Consider the following 12661-nt stretch of genomic DNA (forward strand, 5'->3'; position numbering starts at 1 on the left):
TAATTAAATCTAAATATATGCAACATGAAGTAATTATATATTACATATGATACATGATATAGATAATGCTATACATAATATATTATGCACACATGTTACGCTCTCACACACATATGAGGTGAATACTATGCTGATGAGTAATTTATTTTACTGATGAATCAGAGAAATATTAGTGCTGGGAAGGAGCCTGAAAGCTATCTACGTTTTGATTCCTAGATAATAAAGTAGTAAAGTCTAAGCAAGGTTTCTTCTGCTTGAATTTTGAGATCCTGTAGACCCATCTGCATCATATTGCAATTTTCTAAGATTCTTCTTCAAGTATAGATAGTAGGTGTTTTTCCTTATGGTCTGCTTTGACCAGTTCAGTGTCCTGATGTTGTCTCTTGCTGCCTAAACTTATTGGGATTGGATGCTCTCCCTTTCCCTGAATGTGACTAGGTAGATAGACCATACAGAGGATACCCAGGAGAGCTGTGTCAAAGGTAAAGCTCCCTTGCCTGGCTGAGTTCAGTCTTCCTCTATTTGTGGCTCCAGTCATGGTCATGTCTTAGTTTATTGGGAAGAATGGATCAATAAAGCTTGTTCTGTTCTACTTCCTTCTTAAACTATTCCTCTCCATCTTTCAGTATAATATGATTGGTGAGAACTAACCACAGACTAGATTCAGTATCTGTTTGTAAATTAGTCCCATATGACCATAGACTATTATTAAAAAAAAAAAAAGGTAGGACATGAACTTTGAAAATATTATATGGAATTACTCTTTTATTTTTTTAGAATTTATTTTATTATTTACTTATGTGTATGTCTATGTTGTATATGCATCCACAGAGGCCAGAAGAGGGCATTGGATGCCTTGGAGCTAGAGTTACAGGTGATCGTGAGCCACCTGACAAGGGTGCTGTGAGCCGAGCTCTGGTCCTCTGCAAGAGCAGCAAGTGTTCTTAATTGCTCAGCCATCTCTTCAGCCCTGGAATTATTCCCTTATTTAAAATGAGATGAACACAAAATTATGAACAAAACACTAATATGCAGTATTTTCTAGAAACCAGTGAAAGTATGACTGTTTTCTATCCAGGCCAAGTATTTTCACATCACTTTATACTTCTATTTTGTCATGTAGATTGTCATGTTGTGGCAAATAGCAGATTTCTACTGTAATGTGTTGTGTTGAACCATATGAAATTGCCATTTTTGTAGTTTAAAAATGATTAAATGTCGTGCCAATTTTCTAGGTCAAAAATGTTTGGTAATTTCATATGGTTAAAACTTTGTTATTATCTGGAAGATTTTTTCCACCTTGTGTTTCTAATGAGTTTCTTAATAGAATGCAAAAACCTTTCAAGTCTGTTTAAATTTAGAGTAAGAATAATTAATGGTTTCAATTTTTTAGTTGGAACTAAACTTCTTGTACAATTTAGTACACTCCTTTTTATGAGCCACATACACGGTTATACTTTTCGAGTAGTATCAATGAGACTAAAGCCTTGAAGAACTAAAGTTGATCTTTTGGTTTCTACTAAAAAACAGATGATCTTAGCATATACAGTTGAAAGAGACAACTTTCCTGATTTTATTCCTCTCCTAGCATAATATACATTTTATCTTCTACTGACATTCTTCAACCTTGAGAGTCTGGTTAGGAAATTCAAATAAATGCTGTATACTCTGCTGATTGGGTAATTCAGAAGGAAGAGGGCACCATGGATTTGATATTTGACTTTTTCAAAATTGAAGACTGTTTTTTAAAATCTCATCCACTCTCCAGGGCTCTTGAATCTCAATAAAGGCAAAGTGACCCTTATAAGATAGGCTGCCACACAGAAACTAATGTCCGAACTGACTTTAACCATGTCTTCACTTCTTCCCTTTTAACTTCATGGAATGTACATGAGAAACAAATTTCCCATGTGCACAAGGAAGAAAATCTTCCTTCTGTTCCTGGTCCTTCTATATTCTCCAACATTCTGTTCCTTTCCTGACTTATGTATGATGAGTAAAGCTGTAGAAACATTAAACCTAGAAGGAGAGTTCGCATATACAAAACTTATGCCAATTTCTTAAGCCATACTCAACTGGGCGCAATGGTGTAAATTCTCATTTTTTATAGGAAATTCTATAACAGAGTAAAATGATACTTATGACTGTTGAATACCTTACTATCTGACATTAATGTAGCCAAATATATTCTTTTTCAAATTCTACTAACTAAAGAATGTCAATGAATGTTTATTATATTGTAGACCTTTTAGGATTTCAGCTCCAAATAAACTAATCCGACTCATCTGGATAGAGGTTTTGGCAGAAGTGGAATTGTCTAGTATGCATGACACTGATGAAAAACACTCTAAATCGTGATGTATTTATGCTTACATCATTGCCAAACTGATTCATCTGTGTAGGATATATTCTTATTGCCAGAGATGTCATGTATCATCTTAGCTAGAAACATACAACCACGTCCCATTATGGTGAACTCACAGAGTTTATCCAAATTCTTTCCTCTTCTGGAATTTTGTCAGGTTAATACTTCTTTATAGACGTGGTCTTAAAATTTTCCGTTCTAAATCAACTGCCATTTTGGCATTTGGCTGGATCTGGCCTTATGTGACCGGTATCACACTGAGAATGTTGAGTTTGTTGAAGTTTAAATCTATAACGTTTGCTGCATTATAAACTAATTGATAACCAAGGAGATTTCTGTATTCCATACTCTTTCTATGATACTTTTTTTCCTTCTAAATGAGGCCATACATAATATGATTTGATTTGATATTGCATTTACTAAATCAAGAAGTTTTGCTAAAATCTGATTAAGTTTAGCATACATAACTAGTTTATGCTATGGACAGCAACTTACTGGATAGAGGATTGATATTTAGTGCAAAACTCTTAGCACTGCATTTCTTTTGGTGATTTGAAATATTTATTGGCATTTTAGGAACAGAACTAAACATTTGCCTCGAATACACATTTATGAACCTCCTCTTGCTTATATTTCATTTTACAATCATACTGTAAGAATGAAGAGCTTATCTGAGATATCCAGAAGGGTGAGCATCCTAAGTCGAGGCACTGTTAGCTTTATGAGCATATTAAACATCCATTACATCGTGCAAAGTATTTACTGCAAATGGGCCTTAGCTACTAAAATGTGTAGCTTCTTTTCATGTAGTGACTAAGTAATTTGAGAACTCTGTGGGCTGAAAATGTACAGAAAGGTTGCAAACTGGTTGTCAGCAGGGAAAACTGCCATCAAATCAATGCATGTAACATTCCTCACAAATTGCAAACAAGGGAGTATTGGGCACCTGCCGTGCTTGTTCTCTTTCACTGCAAATACCCGATTTTTCTGAATTGAATTCTGACGTAAAGTTCAGTGATATTCAGTCTCTGGGGAGTTGTGGAACTACTTACTATTTCTGGACTTGCTTTTTAAAGGCATTCCCTTGCTAACAGTATCATTGTATCCTAACATCTCTCACATTATTTACTCTACCAATACGATCTGACATATTCTATTCTGGTGTTCATTTTTACTTGCAATATTTCAAACTTCTTGAAAATACGAAGATACATTTGAAAAATGTTAAAGATTCTAATTCATTTTATTTTAAAAATTAGTTGAGAAGTTTTGAATGTTTTAATTTTGTTTTACTTAGAGAAATTAATTTTAAATAGTGCTGTTTGATTTTACTTAAAATGAGTTCTAAGAAGCTTTAGATATTGCGATTTTATTTTCCTTATCATCAGTTTTAGGAAGCTTTAAATGTAACCTGCCTTGAGAGCACATTTAATAACTTGGAGTGCTATAAAACCAAAACAGTTCTTTTTTTCTAGTTCTTACGTCCTTTACTCTTCACCTTAAGAACCTTACCATCTCCCTTCAGCTCTCAACCAATTTCTTAAATTTTTAAAATTTTTCTTTATTTTATATTTATGAGTAATTTTCCCTCATGTATGTAAGTGTACCCATGGCATGTAATGTCTGTGGAGGTTGGAATAAGGCATCAGACTCCCTGGAACTGAACTTATAGATGGTTGTTAGCTGCCATATGGGAAACAAATCCGGGTCCTCTGCAAGAGCAGCCAGTGCTCTTGACTGATGGGCCATCTCTCCAGCCCCCAATCATTTTCTTATTCTTGCGTATATTCCTCTTGAAAAAGCAACAACAAAAACCTCATTATTTTTAAAATGAGAAGTTTTAAAAAGTCCCTCTAAACACTCAAACATGTGACTAATCATAAACAAAACATCTTAATTTAAACCTTGACTCAACTCTCTGAGGAAGTTACTAATACTCAGTCCTACTCACTCCTTGAGGAATTTCCCTGGATTCCACAATTAACCTGCATGGTCTTGGGGTTATTTTAAAGGAGCAAGTTATGCTGCTTTCCTAACAGACTGAATCCATGAGTAGTACAGCAGCCTCCTTCTCTGTTGTTTTCAACAGTGACAAGCAAATTGATCTAGCAAATCCTCAGACTGCTTAGTCTCTCCACAGTGCCCCGATTTTCACAAAAGCTACTAGTATATGTTTATTGACTAGGTCTCAATTCCCACTGGCTGCTGAGCGTTGAGGGCAGAATGTAATTCTGTGGCCTTGCAGCCCCACCAGCGCTGCTTATCATTTAACCATAATGCAGCTGAGATTTCCTGAGGAAATTCTTCGCCTTTATGCTACTCTAAAACCTGGCATGAGGCATACCAATGAACTGAGTTATGGTTACTTCCCAGTCAACAACAACAACAACAACAACAACATGCCAGTCTTTCTGTACTGTCAGTATCTGATTCCAAGTGACATTTTAATTTTACTAAACGAACTGATAAGAAGTTGCCACTGCCAGTCTTTCTGTACTGTCAGTATCCGATTCCAAGTGACATTTTAATTTTACTAAACGAACTGATAAGAAGTTGCCACAGAAAAAAAGGGGAAGCTAACTTGATTGCATCTTTGGCCCACAGGAACTTTGCCATCAGGTGTACTGGATATGTCATCTTCAATACCAGGTAGGCAGAGCAACTAATGCTGTGGGCACTGTGACTTTGTTTTGAGCATTATGTTTGTTTGGGAATTTTTGCATTGCCCCCCCCCACCAAAATGAAAATTCTGGAAGGACTCCATCACCACCACTCTAAAATGCTCTTAAACGAATACCAAGAATAAGAAAAAAGATGCCTTCTAACTGATATTTCACATGACACCTTTAAAGTTCTTATACATTTATTACGTTCCTTTAAGTGATGCTCATATCCACTCTATTTATTAATGAGTCAGATAAACCAAACCATTTACCCTCTCCTTTGCTGCTCTGGAGCTTCCTGAAGGCTTCTCACTACAAATTCACCTAGGGGCTTTCTCTGACTGCAGAAGTGGACTCAGGCTTCCCTGGAAGTGCACATAGGTGTTAACTACACAGGGGAGCCGCCATCAATAAATCACACACAGGGCTTCTATGTAAACAGCCCAGCTTCCTCACTGTTTAGGAAGGAACTTTCTGGGGAGTGTCCTATCCATTCTTCCAGTGATCTCCAGTAGAACTGATTCACTGGAACCCACAGCAGTAATGTAATAACATGCTTGGGGCTGTCTGTCTTCCTGTCCCACTCTTACCTCCATACTGGTGCTACCAGGCTTCCTCTCCTAAATAAAATACTTGTGTCTATACTGTACTTGGGTCTGCTTTTGAGGAAACACACCTTATGATACTGAGGGACAGAATATTAATTTCTGCTAAACACCACATAGCTACTAAATGTAGAACTAGGGCTGAAGCGCAAGCCTTTGGCTTTCTGGCACATGTGCCAGATTAGGTTGCTCCTTGCTGATGATCAGTACTTGATAGAACTGGTTCCAGGCCTTTTGAGCAACATGAATATACTATAAATGAAACAAACTTGTTAAATGGCTCTTCTTAGTCTGTGAGAAAACTAGTTACCACCATCAACAGGGGGAAAAAAACCAGGAAAATGAAGGGCAGCAATTACCTAGCATGATGAAAGGGACTCCCAGGAAAGTGGAATTGTATTTTCCACCAGTAAGATTGATGATTCCAGCTGCAGTGAGAGTGGCTAGGCTTATGGTTACCAACCCAAGTAAGCCTAACCAGGGCTTGCTGCGGACACAGTCCTGCATGGAGCAGCAGAGGATGGCCATGGTAACCACCAGGATCAGGCTTGTGACCAGGTAACGTTCTGACACACGACTGGTCTTCTGGAAATCTTCTCTCAGTGATGAGGATGTGTAAGGGTACATTTTGACTTTGCTGTTGGATTTCTCAAACAGTCTGACAGTGTCGCAGAAACTGGACTCCCACCTCTCAGCTACCATGTCATTGAGACTGTTGATTGACTGTAGATAGTAGGTTAGCTGAATGGCCTCTGCAGATTTCACCCGATCCTTGCTGTGTACAGTGACGCCTCCAAGCTGGTGCCCATTATAGACAGCCCTTCCATCCTTTAAGTGAGTGATTGGATACGTGATCGCAAAGTTGGTCCGATTGGTGGCTCGGGCATTCTTTAGCTCTTCCAGGACGTGTACTATGTCATCCACTATGCAAGTCTTATCATTGTTCAGGATACATATGTGGGCAAACGTATAATTAAAACCAGGCCTTGGAACCTGGATCTTGGTCACAGCAGTATGCAACTAGGGGGAAAAAAGACAATCAGTGGTTTTTTTTTTTAAATGAAGAATTGATATTAATAAGTGACAATGGCTCTAGAGATTTAAATATTTCTTCTTATTTGGGGAAAGGGAAATCATTAACTCCATCTCTTTGACAAAAAGTTTACATAAAATGTTTTCACCATAGACCACAAATAGATAGTAGGAATGCAAAACATATATTGGGTATTTTCAACGTGTGTGGTCCCTGGTCCAGCAGCATCAGACCAACATGAGAGCATGTCCGAAATGAAAATTCCTAGACCCTATTCCAGACCTGGGAAATCAGATTTTCTGGGGTACAGTCTATAGATCTGGATTTTTACAAACCTTCCAGGGAATTTTTAAATATTTTATTTATTGTTTTTATTTTATGTGTATGAGTGCATGCATGTATTTAAGTGTACCACATGTGCGCAATACCCACAGAGGCTAGAAGAGGGTGTTGAATCTCCTGGAACTAGAGCTATGGATGGTTGTTAGCCATCATGTGAGTGCTGGGAGTTGAACCTGGGTCCTCTGGAAGAACAGCAAGTGTTCTTAGCCACTTCAGTGAATTCTTATACTGCTAAAGTTTAAGAAGTGCTGCATTCAACTATCAACATTATTTCTACATGCTCTTTGTGATCAAAGTGTTCTATACCTTTTGAAAATCTTCTAGAGGTCCCTTGTTTATTATTTCTTTTGAAAACATGACATACCAAGTCAACTACAGTGCAATTCTGAATGCAGAGGTCCTCTGATGGCCAATCCCTTGCTGCCAATAATCTTATCCAGTTACTCTATTCCATAAAAGACAAGAGGTTCACCTTGATAGCCCTTGTATTCTCTGATTTTCCTTATCTGTATAGAGGAAGGGAACTGAACTGTAAGAGCCTGGCTGAGATAAAGGGAAATCACAATAAAGGAGCACAGTGAGATTTATTCTCCACACTTTAAGGACTCAGTGATCAGTGATAGAGTGCTTGCCTACTATGAGCAAAACCCTGGTTTCCATCCCCAGTACTGCAAAAAACATTCTACATACCTTGTCTAGTGTCAGATTTCCTGTTGTGCCAAGATATTGTACACTTGCCATCGAAGTGCACACAAGACAAGCAGCTAAGTTAACAGCTGCTCCTCCAAGTCAAGCAGAGTTCTGGGCATTTACCCAGATTAGCTCACTTAGTCCTTACAATAAACCACTAAGTAGGAATGAGCACTAGTCTTATCTTCCAGACGAGGAAACTAGACAGAGAGAAGTTAAATTATTTGCCCAAGATCACATTCATCACAAAAGGCAGATCTGGCTTGTACCAAAGAGTCTAGTTCCAGAGCCTGTGTGCTCAGCTTCTTATCATATACCTCTAGGTTGGCAATAACAGCAATGCAAGGAGGGTTCTTTGCCAGCAACTGATTCCTGAGTTTGTGCTTTTACTGCCCTGCCCCTAAAAATCCCAAGTACTTAGGTTTACACATATAGGAGGATATGCAATCTTCTATCTGAAATGAGAAAACAGGTAGTATATGCGTGTAAGGTGATTAAGGAGTTTGAGCCTCTACTATGTGCCAAGATTGCATATTTTAAAACTTCTTGATTTAGTTTATAGATGAGAAAACCAAGATTCACGGAGGTCATGTAGATAGGTCATAGATCTAATTGCCATCTTAAAATGACATCATCTTACTTTTTGAACTATAGCTATACAGTCCCCTAATTTAAGTGTTTCAACTCATCAGCCAGTTATCCTCACGGTGGCTTTACCTTATCTGTGTAAATGTAGCCAATTTGCAAAATGAGACCAGTGGCATGCATTGGAGTGTTAGATAAGATAAACAAGTGTATCTATAACTGTGCCTAACACTGAGTTGATTCTCCCACCAGTGTCTCTATGACCCTGATGTATCTATATATCTTCTCTCAAATCTGTTCTAGATGAATTATTTGTTAAGACATTTTGGTGTTCATGTGTCTGGGTGAGTGGGATATTATGCTTTTTTGAAAATGTCTGAGAGGCACCAGCTGTCAAAGTCCTTTACTTAGCCCAAAGATTGAGCTGTTCATCCTAACTCTGTGTCCCCTTCCCCCACATCTCTTCATGTATCCCACCCATAGGTTCAGAAAACATTTTTGCTGTATTACGTTTGGCTGAAATATTTTCATTTCTTTCACACGCAATACAGTCTTCCAGATATACCTATGAGGCTATTTTTATAGTGCTAACCATATGTTAAATTTTTGTTTTGGTGTGTCAGGATTAATGGCCAGAAAATATCTTTCAATGGCTTTAAGTTCTGAAAGTATGTTTCTAACCATTCTTGTCTAAGTACAGGCTAGCAGGTCTTGAGGTCTTGGTTAAGATTGTTTCTAACCACAAAATTTTTCAAAATGTAAAAGCTTATCTTGGAAGAGGAAAAAATAAAGAGGAAAGGCAAAAGAATTTTGATAATACTTAAAGACTTTGGGGTAAAGATTCAGAATAGACTTGGAAAGGAGTGGTGTTGAAAGCATGCATATGTGTAATATTTAGTGCATTGTTTGTTCCCATGAGCAGTGTAATAAATCTCCCTTAGAGTGATTACTAAATACGTCAAGAGAAAAAGATTGCCAAATAAGATGGTGTTAAGCCACAAGGCTGAACCCAATTATAGTAGGGGATATTTTTCCATCCATTTTCTAAAGTGACCATGCCCTGCTGGGTGGGGAGAGATAAACTATTTAGTGATCTGCAAACTCGGCAGATCTACAGCTATGACCTCTGGGATTATACATGGAAAGAAGCAGATACTATGTTAACCCCTGTGCTGTCAGACAATTGCTGAAAGTCTTGGAAAAGGAGACCTTACTGAAGTTTGAGAGGGAGGATTTCTTAACTCAGCAGCAGAGATATTATGAGATGCGATTGTCTTGAATTTCTGATGGAGCTGTGGGTAGAACATGTGTCATTCTTGCTACTGAGGAGCAGGGTGACACAGAACGACAAAGCAGCTGGGTGGTGGTTGAGGTCACCACCTACATGGCAGGGGCAGTCTATGGGTTTCTATCACAGGATAAGAGAGGAGAGGATAGAGTGGAACAAAGGCAAGACTCCTATCTGTGACTTCTAAATAACTCAGCTCTGATCATTGTTTCTCATGACTAGTTATCAAGTATGAACACATTTCACTCTTGGACTTACACATAGCCATGGTCAGACACTGTGGAAATAATTCTTGAACATCTATGTATAGGTGGTTTTAGAATGCTCTGATGTACTTTCCTTTAAAGGAACCCCAATGAGGGAAGCAGAAACTAGACAGTTTAAGCTGCGGTACCAGGTACATTCCTGGGATTTTGAGAAAGGAATCCAGATAGATGGAAGTTACGCTTCAGCTAATCCAAAAAATGTACACCAATCTACACTAATGCATTATTAAATTAGGTAAGAGACTTCTGGTAAAGAAAAGGAAGGAAAAAATGTGAAGTAGTAGTCCTGACCCTTAACATGGGTCAAGATACAATCTGTGTTCGTACAACTATACGTAGATTCTATTCACTCAACACACATTCAATCAGTACTTATCAAATCTACTGTGTTGTCAATAATAAGACTGTTTTCCTGAATTTAGTGTGCTTGCATTCATTCATGCAAAATCACATGAAATATAGTATCTAAAACGAGGAGATTCTCACAATAGAGAACATCAAGTACTTTGTACTAGTAAAGCCCAAGCCTATGTCAATCTTGATCATGTTATTAGATTATTATATATTTATTGACCATGAGATCAGAAATGAATATTAAATTTTCATTCTAAGACTCTGAACATAGCATTTAAAGTATCTATCATTTTATTTATTATTATTTATTATTTCTCCCTGTAGCCCCAGCTGTCCTGGAACTCACTATGTAGACCAGGCTGGCCTTGAACTCACAGAGATCTGCCTATTTCTGCCTCCTGAGTGCTGGGATTAATGGCATGTACCACCACGCCCAGCCTGTTTTTACTCTTATTTTATGTGCATGACTGTATTGTCTGCATGTATGTAAGTGCACCCATGTTATGCAAGGCCCACGGAGGTCAGAAGAGGGCATCAGATCCCCCTGGAACTTGAGTTATGAACAGTTGTTAGCTGCCATGTGGGTGCTGGGAACTGAACCCAGGTTGTCTGTAAGAGCAGCCAGTGCTCTTAACCACTAAGCCATCTCCCCAGCTCCTTATCATTTTTATTTTGTGTGTATGAGTGTATTGCCTGCATGTGTGTAAATGCACCCATGTCATGCACTATCCATGGAGGTCAGAAGAGGGCGCTGGATTCCCCTGGAACTGGAGTTATGAATGGCTGTTAGCCACCATGTGGGTGCTGGAATTTGAACTCGGGTCTTCTGCAAGAGCAGCCAGTGCTTTTAACCTGTGAGCCATCTCTCCAGCACCCTAAACAGATCATTTATATTGTTAGCTTCTTTACTGTCTTCACTCTTCAAGTTAAGAATGATAATAACAGTAGCAATTAGTATATTAAATGTTTTCTATACATGTTTAAAACATATTCAATATAGGGGCTGGAGAGATGTCTCATCAGTTAAGAACACTGAATGAGGGGCTGGAGATATAGCTCAGTGGTGAAGAGCACTAATTGCTCTTGCAGAGGACCTGGGTTCGATTCTCAGCACCCACATGGCAGCTACGAACCATCCTTAACTCCAGTTGCAGAGGAATCCGAAACCCTCTTCTGACCTCTGCGGCATTGCACAACACGGGTGCACTCACATACACACAGGCAATACGCTTGTACAGTAAAATAAAAATCATCATCAACAACAACAACAACAACAACAATAACAAAGAACACTGAATGTTCTTGCAAAAGATCCGGGTTTGAGTCCCAGCACCCACACGGCAGCTAACAACTCTCTGTAACTCCAGTTCCAGGGGATCTGACAGTCTCTTCTGTCCTCCAAGGGCATTACATGACATGGGTGCACTTACCTACATGCAGGCAATACATGCATACACATAAAAATAATAAATTAAAAATATAAAAAAACTTATTCAATATAAAGACTATGCAGGTAGTTAAATTATTGTCCCCATTTTACAGTTGGAGCATCTGAGGCTTAAAGAGCTTCAACAACCAACCCAAGATGATTTGACAATTATAGGATAGATGAAGGACTGTAAATCAGGCCTAACTCCATAGCAGGACATTTAGCCTGAGACCAACACAAATTCATGAGTGAGGGTAAAGGAAAATTTGGCAAGAATGAAGAGCTGTGAGACTATCTGGTTCACATGGCAGCTGACAGTGAAATGACTGAACCGTGGGATAAATACTTTGAGATCTGGGGTACAGTAAGAGAAATCAGAAATGATTCAGACAGCTAAACCTCATCTTTTGCAGTATCACATGGCAATATGGACAAATAATGAAGGGGATGGGTTTTGAGTTTATACTTTTCTTATTCTCTCTCCAGTGTCTGGAAGTGCCAGATAAATCTTTTCAAAGACAGGCTTACTAAGAATAAAAGGCCACAAAGCACAACAGAATCCAGTAATAAGAAGTTTTGGCTTCTAACATGGCTTCTGCTACTTACCTTAGTCATGCTGGAGATCCTAGGAATGACAGTCTAACACTTTGGTTTCAAAACTTCAGGTCTCACATTTTCCGTAATGAAAAGGGTGCTGATATACCTAATCTTTAAGACCCCACCACTCTGGTTCTAATGCCACATAATTCTAGGATGAGAGACATCCATAAACTATATAGTCAGATACTGGGTGAAAGACAGTTAACATTATTAACATGATAATTATCAATTTGAGGTTTATTAGAGCTGTTAGAGGCATGTTTTCCAAAATAACTAAGTTCTTTTTAAGGCAATGACAGATCTGATACTAGATTAAACCCAGAGAGAAAAGAGGACAAAGAAAATAGATCTACTTCAAAAAAAAAAAAAAAAAAAAAATTCCCTCCTTCAATTTCCTGCAAGTTCCATCATTAAAAAAAAAAAATTTTATTAATCCCTCAA

General features: G+C 38.2%; 1 protein-coding gene across 1 annotated transcript in view; it reads right to left on the minus strand.

The window, feature by feature from the left end:
• Ptchd1 (patched domain containing 1) overlaps positions 1-12661 on the minus strand; it is a 59514-nt gene that overhangs the window by 11689 nt on the left and 35164 nt on the right. The window contains exon 2 of the mRNA XM_008828328.1: positions 5993-6653. Within this exon, the coding sequence (XP_008826550.1) occupies positions 5993-6653 (661 nt within the window). The remainder of the gene's footprint in view (positions 1-5992; positions 6654-12661) is intronic.

This window comes from Nannospalax galili, unplaced genomic scaffold (assembly GCF_000622305.1).
Source record: "Nannospalax galili isolate Female #2095 unplaced genomic scaffold, S.galili_v1.0 scaffold1053, whole genome shotgun sequence".
Taxonomy (NCBI): domain Eukaryota; kingdom Metazoa; phylum Chordata; class Mammalia; order Rodentia; family Spalacidae; genus Nannospalax; species Nannospalax galili.